This window comes from Sinocyclocheilus grahami, unplaced genomic scaffold (genome assembly GCF_001515645.1).
Source record: "Sinocyclocheilus grahami isolate Dianchi unplaced genomic scaffold, SAMN03320097.WGS_v1.1 scaffold223.1, whole genome shotgun sequence".
NCBI lineage: Eukaryota > Metazoa > Chordata > Actinopteri > Cypriniformes > Cyprinidae > Sinocyclocheilus > Sinocyclocheilus grahami.
In genome coordinates this window covers 998,432-1,013,561 of record NW_015505402.1, presented here as the reverse complement: position 1 = coordinate 1,013,561, position 15,130 = coordinate 998,432, and the positions used below count along the sequence as shown (strand labels likewise).

The 15,130-nt window shown below is 36.9% G+C and overlaps 1 protein-coding gene across 3 annotated transcripts in view; it reads right to left on the bottom strand.

Moving 5' to 3' along the window:
- The window catches only part of LOC107596781 (RNA-binding protein Raly-like), a 90,160-nt gene continuing 75,030 nt past the window's right edge, over window positions 1-15,130 (bottom strand). Inside the window, exons 6-10 of one of the 3 annotated variants that reach the window (XR_001610405.1) lie at window positions 14,244-14,401; window positions 13,681-13,794; window positions 7,302-7,432; window positions 6,895-7,084; window positions 1-355 (exon numbers count right to left, since the gene is read on the bottom strand). Coding sequence is in view for 1 of the 3 variants with exons in the window: in XM_016287588.1 (XP_016143074.1) it covers window positions 7,043-7,084; window positions 7,302-7,432; window positions 13,681-13,794; window positions 14,244-14,401 (445 nt within the window). In the remaining 2 variants the exon portion in view is untranslated. The remainder of the gene's footprint in view (window positions 356-6,894; window positions 7,085-7,301; window positions 7,433-13,680; window positions 13,795-14,243; window positions 14,402-15,130) is intronic. The other 2 variants (XR_001610406.1, XM_016287588.1) reach the window with 2 other exon arrangements.

The following is a 15,130-nucleotide window of genomic DNA, read 5'->3' as shown; positions in this document are numbered from 1 at the left end:
GAAGGAAGGACAGAAATAAGATGAGGCTATTTACATATGAGGCGCCAAAATGTGTAGAAAAACTGCATGTTAACAGTGTTTTGTGGGGAGCATGAATGCAGAATGTCTGTGAAATTGATCCCCATCTGTTGTCGCGTGTGTGATGTTGTTGCTCTCTGGAACTCTGGCTATTTTTGTAATGGATTCCTGGTTTAGGGGACATTCCCCTCCTCCCTCCCACCAAACAGCTAGTTTAGCTGTCTGTCTCATTGACAGCTGATGCTGGAGTTTGACGGCGTCTGTTGGTTTCAGTGTCTTCCCGCTGAGTCTGTGGTATTAAAAAAGTTTCCAGTCGATAGTGTTTTCCAACTCCCTGCTGTAATAAATACAAAAAAGGAAGACGAGCATTAAGATGTGATAGTGGAGGAAAAAAAAAAGAGATGCGCAAAGGGGGGCTGAAATGAAAAGAGCTTGCTGGATCTCCTTCAATACTCGCATGTGGTTTTATTCTTCCCCAACTGCCTTTAAGGCTAAAACTCAATATAAAGTACGTTTTGTCAAAATTCAAGGACAACTAATGCAGCAAACATCCAAAAATACTGTCAGAAATCAATATATCATGGTAAATTTACAGAAACTGCAACCCAAATGGACTAAATGGTCTTTTGAAAGTCTCTGGTATCTTTCAACTGTTTTTGCACCAGTTACTACTCAGACAGAGCGAAATCCAGAGATTTTCTAAATGGGGAACCTGAACTTCTCTATGGTCCAGAACGAGTGTTATCTGACTTTCAAGATGTGTTAGTCTCCTTATGCACTCACTGACCCAAATCACTGCATTCACTGAACCGCAAAGCCATGTGGATCAATCTCACAAACCCTGTCAAGAACTATATACACAACCCCAATTCCAGAGCTTTAACTTTTATTTAATTGACAAAACGTACAAAGAAAAGATTTACAAAGTTTTCACTGACCAATGTAAATGTATTTTGTAAATATGAAAAAATTTGGATTTTCATGGCTGCAACGCATTCCAAAAATGTTGGGACAGAGGCACGTTTAACACTGTGTCACATCAACCTTCCTTTTAATTACAATGTTTCATTGTTTGGGAATTGAGGATACTAATTGCAAGCAAAATTTTTGTCCAGTCTTTCTTGAAACAAGGCTTCAGATGCTCAGCAGTCTGTGATCGTCGTTGTCTGATTCTCCTTTTCACGACTGGTCATACATTTTCAATACGAGTCAGATCTAGCACATTTACTCGGAGTCTACGAAACCACGCTGTTGTAGCACATGCAGAATGAGAGCTGGCATTTTCTTGATCTAATAACCATGGGCTTCCCATGAAAGACATCATCTTGATGGCAGTATATGTCTCTGTACAATCCCAATATATGCCTCCATGTCAATAGTACCTTGAATATGCCAGTCACCCATACTGTTTGCTCTGCTGCACCCCCATACCATGACAGATGTTTGCTTTTGGTTTTATCGCTAATGAAAGTCTGGATGGTCCCTTTGGGCTTTGGGACTGAGAACTCGAAATCCATTTTTCCCGGAAGCACACATTTTCACTGTCTTTTTGACTGAGATGAGCTCTGGCCCAGAGAACCCGGCAGCATCGCTGCATAGAACTGATGTATAGCTTTCTCCTAGAGTAACAGATATTCAAGTTGCATTTCTTGATGCAGCAGCAGACTGTGGTAAATGACAGTGGTTTTCTCAAGTACTCCTGAGCCCATGTGACTATATTTAACACCGCAGCTTGACGGTTTCTTATGCAATGCCATCTGAGGGCTCAAAGGTCAAGCACATTCAACTGAGGTTTCCTGCATTGCCCTACATGTACTGGGATTTCTCTGGATTCCCCGAATCTTTTCACAATATTATGGATGGTACTTGGTGAAAACTGTGCAATTTTGCATAATGAAATGTGATTTTTGATTTGTTTGACACTTCTCTCGTGAAATTTGGCACAAAGTGATGAGCCATGATCCAGCTTTGCTGGCAAAGACTGAGATGCTCCTTTTATACCCAAACATGATACCTTGACCTATTACCAATTCACCTGCTTACTGTGAACGGTTTCAAAACAGTTTATCGTGGATATTCTATAACATTTTCACTTTTATTTTGCCTCTGTCCCAACTTTTTTGGAATGTGTTGCTAGGGCTGTCGCGATAACTGCAATATCGCAATACTGTACCGCATACCGCGCTATTGAGCCAGTCAAAATTACCGCAAGGGAAATTCCCTCACCACGACAGCCCTATGTGTTGCAGCTGTCAAAAAAATTTATTTACGTTGGTCAGTGAAAACTTTGGAAATCTTTTCTTTGTAGATTTTGTCAATTAAATAAGTTAAAGAGAATTAACAAATCACAGATTCTTGATTTTATTGCATTTTTACAAAACGTCCCAACTTCTCTGGAATTGGGGTCGTACTTTATGAACACACACACACATATATATATATATATATATATTAGTGCTGTCAAACGATTAATCACAATTAATCGCATCCAAAATAAAAGTTTTTGTTTACATAATATATGTATGTGTACTGTGCATATTTATTATATAAATACACATACATACAGTATATATTTTGAAAATATTTACATGTATATACATTTATATATTTATATTCTTATATTATATGTGACCTTGGAGCACAAAACCAGTCTTAAGTCGCTGGGGTATATTTGTTGCAATAGCCAAAAATACACTGTATGGGTCAAAATTATAGATTTTTCTTTTATGCCAAAAATCATTAGGATATTAAGTAAAGATCATGTTCCATGAAGATATTTTGTAAATTTCCTACCGTAAATATATCAAAACTTGAAACAGTCACTTGATATTGAAAATGTTTGATTAGTAGTATGCATTGCTAAGAACTTCATTTGGACAACTTTAAAGGCGATTTTCTCAATATTTAGATTTTTTTGCACCCTCAGATTCCAGATTTTCAAATAGTTGTATCTCGGCCAAATATTGTCCTGTCATAACAAACCATACATCAATGGAAAGCTTATTTATTCAGCTATTCAGATGATGTATAAATCTCAATTTCGAAAAATTTACACTTAAGACTGGTTTTGTGGTCCAGAGCCACATATATAAATATATTTAATATATAAACAACATATTTTTCTTAAATATATACAAGCATGTGTTTATATTTATATATACATAATAAATATACACAGTACACATACATATACAGTGGTGGGAAAAAGTGTTGGCCCCCTTCCTGTTTTTTACATTTTTTGCATATTTGTCACACTTAAAAGATTCAGATAATCAAACTAATTTTAATATTACACAAAGATAATGCAAGTGAATACAAAATGCAGTTTTTAATTGATTATTTATTTTATTAAGGGATCTTTGCAGGATTGTTTTAATTCAGCCACATTGGAGGGTTTTCGAGCATGAATGGACTGTTTAAGCATCTCAATCGGATTTAAGTCCAGACTTTGATTTGGCCACTCCAAAACCTTAATTTAGTTCTTCTTGAGCCATTCAGATCTGGACTTGCTGGTGTGTTTGGTATCATCGTCCTACTACATAACCCAAGTGCGCTTGAGCTTGAGGTCACAAACTGATGGCCGGACATTCTCCTTCAGGATTTTCTGATAGAGTGCAGAATTCATGGTTCCGTCAATTATGGCAAGTTGTCCAGGTCCTGAAGCTGCAAAGCATCCCCAGACCATCACACTACCACCACCATGTTTGACTGTTGGTATGATGTTCTTTTTATGAAATGCTGTGTTGGTTTTACGCCAGATGTAACGGGACACACACCTTCCAAAAGTTCAACTTTTGTCTCATCAGTCCACAGAATATTTGCCCAAAAGTCTTGGGGATAATCAAGATAATTTTTGGCAAATGAGAGACGAGCCTGTGTGTTCATTTTGGTCAGCAGTGGCTTTTGCCTTAGAACTCTCCCATGGATGCCGTTTTTGCCCAGTCTCTTTCTTATTGTTGAATCATGAACACTGACCTTAATTGAGGCAAGTGAGGCCTGCAGTTCTTTAGATGTTGTTCTGGGTTCTTTTATGACCTCCTGGATGAGTAGTCATTGCGCTCTTGGAGTAATTTTGGTTGGCCAGCAACTCCTGGGAAGGTTCACCATTTTTCCAAGTTTTCTCAATTTGTGGATAATGGCTCTGACCGTGGTTCGCTGGAGTCCCAAAGCCTCAGAAATGGCTTCATAACCCTTTCCAGACTGATACATGTCAACTTTTTTGATTCTCATCTGTTCTTGAATTTCTTTAGATCGTGGCATGATGTGTTGCTCTTTAAATATAATTCACTTTGTCAGACAGGGTCTATTTAAGTGATTTCTTGATTCAACAGGTCTGGCAGTAATCAGGCCTGGGTGTGGCTAGTGAAATTTATCTCAGCTTTCTATAATAATGTGGTTAATTGCAGTTCTTTCATGATTTAACAGGAGGGGGCAATTAATTTTTCACGTAGGGCCACGTAGGTTTGGACAGCTTTTTTCCTTTAATAAATGAAATCATCATTTAAAAACTGCATTTTGTAGTTACTTGCATTATCTTTGTGTAATATTTACATTTGTTTGATGATCTGAAACATTAAAGTGTGACAAACATGCAAAAAAAATAAGAAATCAGGAAGGGGGCCAACACTTTTTCACACCACTGTATTATGTAAACAAAAACTTTTATTTTGGATCGCGATTAATTGTTTGATAGCACTAATATATATATATATAAATTTAGAATTAGCTGTCATTATCATATATTCTGTTTTAATTTTAAAGTTTTAGTGATTTTGCGTTGTTGTCATTTTTATTAGTTTTTTTTTTTAAACTTGCCGATCTAGTTTATTAATTTTTATTTCAGTTTAAGTTATTTTACTGCCTTAAGTCAAACTAAATAAAAACGAGAAATGTTGCCTTGGCAATTAGCTGAAATTAGACGAATTTTAATAATAAGGTATATTTTATTTCAAATAATAAAATAAATATATTATTTCAAATAATAAAATATATACATACATATATATTTGTATTTCTTTAAACAGTATTTTTTAACACAATACATGTCATTAATGTAGGTGGAATTTGTGCTTACTTGTCATGAAAGTAATGCAATAATGCAAAAAATCCTAAACATTGGCTTCATTTTTCTAATGCAAAATATAATTTCTTTCTTACTTCTTTTGATTCTGCAGTGAAATATGACCTGGGTGTTTTTTCGTGAGATTCAACCACAACAGCCAACATAAAGTACATCTGAAAGTCTCTTAATGCAGATAATTTCACAGAGGCCAGTGTGACCAATCGCTAATTTGTGCTCAATGTGATGTTAACTTTGGTTTGACCTTTCAAGGCAACTGCAGTTGGTAGAATAGGAGGAGGGTGGAAGTTACTGGTGGAGATAAGATTGCGGTCAGGCAGATTAGTCGGATAAACAGAGCGCTGATCCTCAAACAACACACAGCAGGATCAGGTGGAAACCGCCATCAGATTCCACATTGTCCTGTGTATTATGTGGCCAAACATATGGCGATGTTTCTACTGAAACAGCAGAAGGTGAGCCGCTACACCTTGAAAACAGATTAGTAAGAATTACCACAGCTATTTCCCTTCATTTTGATAAACTTTATGCTCATAGGTCACAGACGAGGAGGGCGCTGTATGTCAAACTCGCTCAGACCACCAAAGACGGACCTGATAAAGCGATGCTAACATAATTACTCCAGTCAGAACGAAACTGCTCTGACATATACGTGGCATTAAACACCCAGTAGTGTTCTCTATCTGTCTAAAAACAAAAGACATATTTGACCTCTGGAGAATTTACAAAAATGTGTTTTGAACACTTCATCTGGGTGAACTTTATTTATTTTATTTTATTTTTTTAAGTTGTCTGGTGTTTTGTTGCCAGTCAAATTATAAACATATACAAGACACATGCCAATACTGTGAATCTGACTAGAACTTTTTAGTTTTGAGGTTTTTAGTTTGAGATTGTTTCTTGTTGCATATTGTGATTTCTGAAGGATCATGTGACACTGAAGACTGGAGTACTGATGCAAAAAATTCAGCATTGCATCACAGGAATAAATTACATTGTAAAATATATTCAGAAATCTTTTTTTTTTTTAATTGTAAAAATATTTCACAATATTAGTGCTTTTACTGCATTTTTGATCCAATAAATTCAGCCTCGGTGAGCATAGGAGACTTCTCGTGAAAAATATTGACAACCCCACATCTTTGAATGGTAGTATTATATATATATATATACCCATCTTCTGATGGCAACTTCCAGCAGGATAATGCACCATGTCAAAAAGCTCAAATCATCTTAGACTGGTTTCTTGAACATGACAATGAGTTCACTTTACTCAAATGGCCTCCACAGTCACCAGATCTCAATTCAATAGAGCACCTTTGGGATGTGGTGGAACGGGAGATTCGCGTCATGGATGTGCAGCTGACAAATCTGCAGCAACTGCGTGATGCTATCATGTCAATATGGATCAAAATCTCTGAGGAATGTTCAACCTTGTTGAATCTATGCCATGAAGAATTAAAGCAGTTCTGAAGACAAAAGGGGGTACAACCCGGTACTAGCAAGGTGTACCTAATAAATCTGTATGTGAGTATTATATATATATATATATATATATATATATATATATATATATATATTGCTGCATGATTTAAGTTACCTTTTTTTGAGATGTTTAGCTTGAAAAGTTAGCTTTTTATTCGAAAAACATTCCTCGCCAGTCCAAAATAAAGTCCTCACCAGTCAAGAGACTCTCAAATAATGTCCTGATGTCATGTTTAATGGATCTTTAGAGACACGCTAAATTGAAGTGAATGAATTACCCTGTGAAACCAGATTTAGTGGTTTGTACTCACTAACTTCAGTTTCACAATCTGTTTTCTGCATGAAGAACAATCTTGATTAGATCTTGAAACTCAAGCTTGGAAACTTGTAAAACATCTCATGGTTTGAATTATCACTGTGCTCCAAGAATCCATTGTCCCAGCTTTGAGTTCTTGCCTTTTATTGAAGAATGGAATCCATTTCAGATATGTGATTGTTTTCCTGAAGAGAGAAGAGACAATAAATCATTTTTAAGAGACTGTTAACTTGAACACTCATATGGTACGATGTGTGAGCGTTTGATGATTTATAAACTGATATGTCAAGTTGTTTTTAAGAACATATTCCCTACTCTCATGGTCTCTGGTCTTCTGACCTTACAATATCATTTCCATTTCTCATATAAATGTCTTCCCACCTCTATCTATACATCTCTTACCATGTCTTCGTCACACTCCTCGTGTGAGTGCTCCTCTCCGTCCTCCACATCACTGTGCTGCAGTTCCTCTGACTCTGAGCCCGACACGTCCTGGGACAGCTCGCTCTTCATTTCCTCTGCCTTCTGCAACTCTGCACACAGACAAATGTTTATGTACATTTACATACACTACATTAACAGTTATAAAACGGTTATTCCATATACACTCTTAAAAATAAAAAACGCGGCTCAACCAATCAGAATCAAGGACCGGAACTATCCGTTTAATAAAAACAATTAAGCTATATGGGAAAGTGTGTTGCTGTAACTTGTCATCAGACTTTTTAATTCTGTAATGCCTAACACATAACATAATAGTCTGAAAATTGTCTGTCCATTTCTAATTATTCTTCTGACATTTGATTATTCTAGTTAACTCTTTACTCTATATTTTACTTGTTCATTAGGAATCTATGTCGCTCAGAGTGTGTTGTGTCGGCCAATTAACACGGACCTCATGCTCACAAACTCTCCGTCTGATCATTAGTCACTACTATTTAATAGACCGTCTCATGCTTGTCATTCTTTAAATAGTTGTTCTGTTTAGTCCCCTACTGTACAGTCACCTACAGTGGGGAAAAAAAGTATTTAGTCAGCCACCAATTGTGCAAGTTCTCCCACTTAAAAAGATGAGAGAGGCCTGTAAAAAATTCCAGAAAATCACATTGTAGGATTTTTAAATAATTTATTTGCAAATTATGGTGGAAAATAAGTATTTGGTCAATTACAAAATTTCATCTCAATACTTTGTTATATACCCTTTGTTGGCAATGACAGAGGTCAAACGTTTTCTGTAAGTCTTCACAAGGTTTTCACACACTGTTGCTGGTATTTTGGCCCATTCCTCCATGCAGATCTCCTCTAGAGCAGTAATGTTTTGGGGCTGTCGCTGGGCAACATGGATTTTCAACTCCCTCCAAAGATTTTCTATGGGGTTGAGATCTGGAGACTGGCTAGGCCACTCCAGGACCTTGAAATGCTTCTTACGAAGCCACTCCTTCGTTGCCTGGGCGGTGTGTTTGGGATCATTGTCATGCTGAAAGACCCAGCCACGTTTCATCTTCAATGCCCTTGCTGATGGAAGGAGGTTTTCACTCAAAATCTCATGATACATGGCCCCATTCATTCTTTCGTTTACACGGTTCAGTCGTCCTGGTCCCTTTGCAGAAAAACAGCCCCAAAGCATGATGTTTCCACCCCCATGCTTCACAGTAGGTATGGTGTTCTTTGGATGCAACTCAGCATTCTTTCTCCTCCAAACATGACAAGTTGAGTTTTTACCAAAAAGTTTTATTTTGGTTTCATCTGACCATATGTCATTCTCCCAATCCTCTTCTGGATCATCCAAATGCTCTGTAGCAAACTTCAGACGGGCCTGGACATGTACTGGCTTAAGCAGGGGGACACGTCTGGCACTGCAGGATTTGAGTCCCTGGCGGCGCAGTGTGTTACTGATGGTAGCCAGTTGATTTCTTCACACCAAGCTGCTTACCTATTGCAGATTCAGTCTTCCCAGCCTGGTGCAGGTCTACAATTTTGTTTCTGGTGTCCTTTGACAGCTCTTTGGTCTTGGCCATGGTGGAGTTTGGAGTGTGACTGTTTGAGGTTGTGGACAGGTGTCTTTTATACTGATAACAAGTTCAAACAGATGCCATTAATACAGGTAACGAGTGGAGGACAGAGGAGCCTCTTAAAGAAGAAGTTACAGGTCTGTGAGAGCCAGAAATCTTGCTTGTTTGTAGGTGACCAAATAATTATTTTACAGAGGAATTTACCAATAAATTCTTTAAAAATCCTACAATGTGATTTTCTGGATTTTTTCCCCCTCATTTTGTCTCTCATAGTTGAGGTATACCTATGATGAAAATTACAGGCCTCTCTCATCTTTTTAAGTGGGAGAACTTGCACAATTGGTGGCTGACTAAATACTTTTTTGCCCCACTGTATGTAACAACTTAGTTAAAGCTTAATGGCTAGTACTATGAAATAGGCCAATCAATGCTTGCTAATACTTCAATAGCATTTTTATCTAGCCCCCTATAGTTAATATAACTACTGCATATAACAACTTAAACAAAGCTGAGACGACAGCCAGAGGTTATGGCTAGTACTATGAAGTATGCTGAGCCATGCTTTTTAGTACCCCAATAGCATTTTGTCATAGTTAAAGGATTAGTTCACTTCTAATCTAATGATTTACTTACGTCATCCAAGATGTTCAAGACTTTCTGTCTTTAGTTGCAAAGACATTACGTTTTTTGAGGAGAACAGCTCTACCCGATCCCAGCCTAGGAATAAGGGTCTTATCTAGAGAAATGATTGGTCATTTTCTAAAAAAATAAATAAATAGAAATCTATATACACTTTTTGTCCACAAATGCTCATCTTGCACTAGCTCTGCGATGCACGTCCGTGACTTCACGCATTACGTAATCATGTTGGAAAGGCCACGTGTGGTTTGTTCTTCTTCGTTTGTGTACTCCAGTTCAAAAAGTTATGGTAGGGCGAAAAACTCATCTTCTCAGTTTCTTCTCCAACTTCAAAATCATTCAACATCACTGTTTTTCCTCTTTTTTTTTGTAAAGGGCGTTTGACTTTCTTTGCATGTTTGCTTTGTTAAAAAGTACAGAACTTTTTATTTTTTTTTTTAGAAAATAACAGCGAAAAGACCATCATTCCTCGGCTGGGATCGTGTAGAGCCCTTTGAAGCTGCATTGAAAATGCAATTTGGACCTTCAACCCATTGGCCACTATTGGAGTATATAGAGAAAAATTATAGGCGAGTAAATAATCAGGAAATTTTTATTCTGGAAGGGAAGTGAACTAATACTTTAATGCAAGTCAAGCAGTTAGCCTAGAATCTCACCTGATAGCCCCATGCTTCATCTAACCTGAGATCTAGTATGTACTTGTCTTAACCCTGGATGCAGATTTGTGGAAACTAATTAATCAACTTGAGAAAATTATTTCAGAGTAAAGGTCATTGCACACCGAGTCCGTAAATTTCGTCCGAAATTTTTGCACGTTAAAATATAAATACAACCTCACATTTTGTCAATCACGTTTACACACTGCCTCCGAAATATTTGTCTGTCATAAAAAAAAATTCAGATCGGGTTTGATTTTTTCAGTTTTTCGCATCCGTAGCAAGCATTTTGAGAGGTGTTTTGACAGTTCAGAACCACCGTACAAGCGAACAGAATGGCGATTGCCAAGTTCATCCACTTCGTCTAGCAGCACAAAGCACTGTAAAGATCCTTGCACACGGAGTTGACAGAAATTCTTTTTACTATGTGGCTCTAGTATTGCTAGCAAAGCATCAAACTGAGCCACTGACATCCTGAAGTAAACTTTGAATCTCCTGTGATAATCCCGCTGCTCCTGAGGGGGAACTCTCCTTCCTCTCTATATCTCAGGATTGGATGGACCCAATATTTCCTCTCTTTTTAAGAAGCGAGAAGACAACAAAATCATCCTCACTGCTTGAAGACTCCATTTAGTGCTGTTTTGCTCATTTTTTCGCAACGGATTAATTAATACGCATCTGACTCAGTGTGCAAGGTTTCTGTGCATGACAAATTTTTAGAATAACGAATATACGAAAAAACGCACACGAAAATTTCGGACTCAGTGTGCAGAGACCTTAAGAGTGAATAATATCAAATGTGACCATTTATTATTAGTCAAGTAAAATGCATTATACCAATTACGTAGTCAATTCAGAGATAATCAAAACAAGACATCAAATTCTCAAGGATAAATGTAAGAGTAAAAAATGCATACCTGACTTCAGAAAAATACATAGTATGGAGTGTGTGGACTTATCTGGCTACAGAAGTGCCCTGAGCTTCTTGCATCATTTCCTCACTCAGACCAAGACAAACGTCCTCCAAATGGAGACAGGAACTAACAATTAGAATTTGCATTGATCAGGCCTTGGAGAGATTATACCATTTGGGGACAGATGGTAATTTGCATGAAAGACACTGGGGAAGAGCACACCCTCTACAGCGAGCAAAAGCTCTCTAAACTCTTAGGATCTTTATTACTTTTAGTCTACTTCTTGTAAAACTGAGACCATTGAACCAGTCGCATGGAGATATTTCAAATGGCTGTGAATAGCGCTTACATTCATGTAGAACATTATATTATGCTTTTGACCATTCTGAGTGAGCTGAGTGAAGGGAAGGATGGGTGAGGGAAAGGATAGCGGAGAAAGGAGCTTTCCCGCATCTTCTCTCAGTGAGATAATACAATGTTTTTGTATTGTCTGTATCGAAAGGAAATTAAAGTGTCTGAGGTTCTTCAATTATATATCTTAGGAAGATGATATTTAAATGCTTAGGTATATGATCAAAGCTATTTTTATTGTGGGGAGCAAAACATGTAATGACATACATACTTGATTTGATACAATTTACCATGATTTTTTATTGATAATCAAGAAAACACTTCAGTAAATATTAATCTTGAAATACTGCCAACAAGGTGGACATTTTTACAATTACAGACTAATGCTTGTGCTAAAAATGATTGTTTTAAATAAAACAAAGATGATTAATTATTACAAGAAAAAATGCGTTAGGGATTTTCTGTTCTCCAGCATTGGCAAACCACGGTCCAAATTGAATTCTCACATCCTAAACAACCAAGACACCTCTGTAGGGACACGTTTCAAGAGCAGACATGTGAAAAAACATTGCCAAGGTAAAGAAAAACTTGGAGCTCACTTTTATTTAAGCATCAGCCCAGATGAAAAGTTACGAGATGAGTAAGTGCTAGTCGACTTTCCTCCCTCACGAGGGCTTTTAAAGCATCTCATCCTCAACAGTCAGCAACACTTGCAAACATGCACAGAAATGTGCTTCGCTCTGGGGGGACATCATCATTGATTAGCCACAAACCATTAGCCACATCATAACAATTCTTAGACAGACGATGAAGGAGAATGAAGCGGGCTTCCATGTCTAAATAAACACGGGAGGCATGTTGCGTTCTGTGGTAATGCTTGTCAAATTGACCGCTGATGTGAAAACACTGGGACAAATCTGGATTGGAGCCACTGAGCCTTGAAAAAAAAACCGTGAACGGCTTGTGTGACAGCGGCGGTGCTGCGCTGAGTCAGCGCTTTGTGCGGAGAGTAAACTGCTTGCTGCGGTTTCCATATGATTAAAAAAGCCCTTTGAAAGCTTTTCTCAAAAAAGAATTACTGAGAGGAAGGTATAACAGGCATATTTTGATGAAATCATTTCTAATAGAATACAACCTTGATTTATCACTGAACAACCAGGCTTGTATAGTACAGAATAATACAGTATTGTGTGCATACCGTATATATATGCATTAATGTTCAAATGTTTGGAGTCAGTTTATTCAGCAAGGATGCATTCAATTGATTAAAAGTGACAAAAACTTTTACATTGTTACAAAAGATTTCTATTAAAGTAAATGCTGTTCTTTTGCATCCTGAATCCTGAAACAAATGTATCATGGTTTCAACAAAAATGTTAAGTAGCACAACTAAAATATCAGCGCTTTGTGCGGAGAGTAAACTGCTTGCTGCGGTTTCCATATGATTAAAAAAGCCCTTTGAAAGCTTTTCTCAAAAAAGAATTACTGAGAGGAAGGTATAACAGGCATATTTTGATGAAATCATTTCTAATAGAATACAACCTTGATTTATCACTGAACAACCAGGCTTGTATAGTACAGAATAATACAGTATTGTGTGCATACCGTATATATATATGCATTAATGTTCAAATGTTTGGAGTCAGTTTATTCAGCAAGGATGCATTCAATTGATTAAAAGTGACAAAAACGTTTACATTGTTACAAAAGATTTCTATTAAAGTAAATGCTGTTCTTTTGCATCCTGAATCCTGAAACAAATGTATCATGGTTTCAACAAAAATGTTAAGTAGCACAACTAAAATATAAAACAATATTATATAAAAGTATAAAATATAATTTAGACTTTTCTGAAACACTATTGTAATCCACTGTATATATATCAAAGTATTATGGTATTATCCAGAGTTGTTATCATTTGCTAAAACTAAAGATAAAAACGATTAATATTTTTTGCTTAATATTTTTGAAACTAATACTTTTTTTTTTGGATTCTCTGATGAAAAGAAAGTTTAAAAGAATGACATTTATTTGAAACAGAAATCTTTCGTATCATTATAAATGTCTTCAATTTAATGCATTCTTGCTAAATAAATGCACTAACTTCATTTGCCAAAAAAAAAAAAACGTACTGACCCCAAACGTTGGAACGGTGTTGTATGTTTGTATGTATGGCACATATACAGATATATGACACATAAGATCACACCTGTGGCACAGTATTTGTCCTCTGTGATCTGGTCGAGACGTCCCAGCAGTGCGTCGATGTTGGACTTGATCTGCGTCAGTTCTGATTTGATAGCCTGCAGCTCGGTTGATTTCACTGCTCGCACGTACACACAAGGTTTACAAAAGAACACAAAGTTTTAGATGAATAAATCAGGTTTTATTGCCACATATATTGCCATAAAACCAAAAACAGAAATAAAAGCAAGGCACTGGCAATTGGTTGTGGATCTATAAAGGAGCACTGCCCAAGACAAAAAGTTCCTCTGCTGTAGTATTGCAAACATCCTAAATCCTAAACCTGGCATGTTAATCTGTCAAATGACCCAAAGGCCGGTTCAAGAGTTCAAGCGGTCCACAAATCATCTCAGCACACTGAATCTGAAGATCTTGAGATGTCACGCAAAAGAATCAGGCTACAACTCTGGACATTTCTTAACTATCTTAAAAGATCTTTTGATGTTTCAGCATTCAACATACAGTATGTGTAGGTCAGTAACACGTGAAACATCTAGAAAACTGATGCAAAATAGAAACTGAACTTACACTTGTGTTTGACAGAGCTGTTGGGAAGGATAGGGGATCTGGTCAGGAGTTTGACAGGTAATGACTTCACCCTGCGGACGACCGGCACTGCCACACGGGGGCGCTTTACTGGAACCGCTCTGGGCACCGGTGATACTCTGCCTCGGTACTCAAACAGTCTGGAGGCAGAAGGAGACGTATGAAGAAACTAACTGCTTCATGCAACCACATGACTTCGATTAGTGAGTTTATAGGTCATGCTCAGGAAACTGCAGTGTTTGTGACTTTTCATTTAATGTTATTTTTTTCCAAACCAATCCACATAAATCAGAAATCATATTTTCCCCATCTCAGGCCCAAAGTAAACAACAAAAATACTCAGGGACCACCATAGGGCTGCGTTTTAGAATCAGAAATCAGAAAGAGCTTTATTGCCAAGTATGTTTACACGTACTACTAAAAAATTGAATAAAAAGAGATCATAAAAATAGAATAAGTGAATAAAAAAATTAACATATATAAAAACACAATATACAAAATAGACATTTGCCTTATTTTAATTTAATTATAATTTAATAATTCGCACACTAAATCCATACTATCTCGAATACCGCTCCGGAGCGCTATTCGAGGTTTAGTGTATCCCATCATGCATCATGTTAGGGGAATAAATCTGCCGAGATCTCACCAGAGGTCACAGAAACCTTTTAATGTAAGTTAAATATTAATCTAATAATTAGATAGGGCATATTATTACACATACTTTGGTAGAAAAACAAAGTGTTGCACGTTTTATTTTGAGTAGTGGTGATATTTACCGGTATTTTGTAAATTTGCAACTGCTTTTCATACTTAATTAGGAAGCACCACAAATTAAATTGTGTCATGTTATAGGGACTACTGAACAG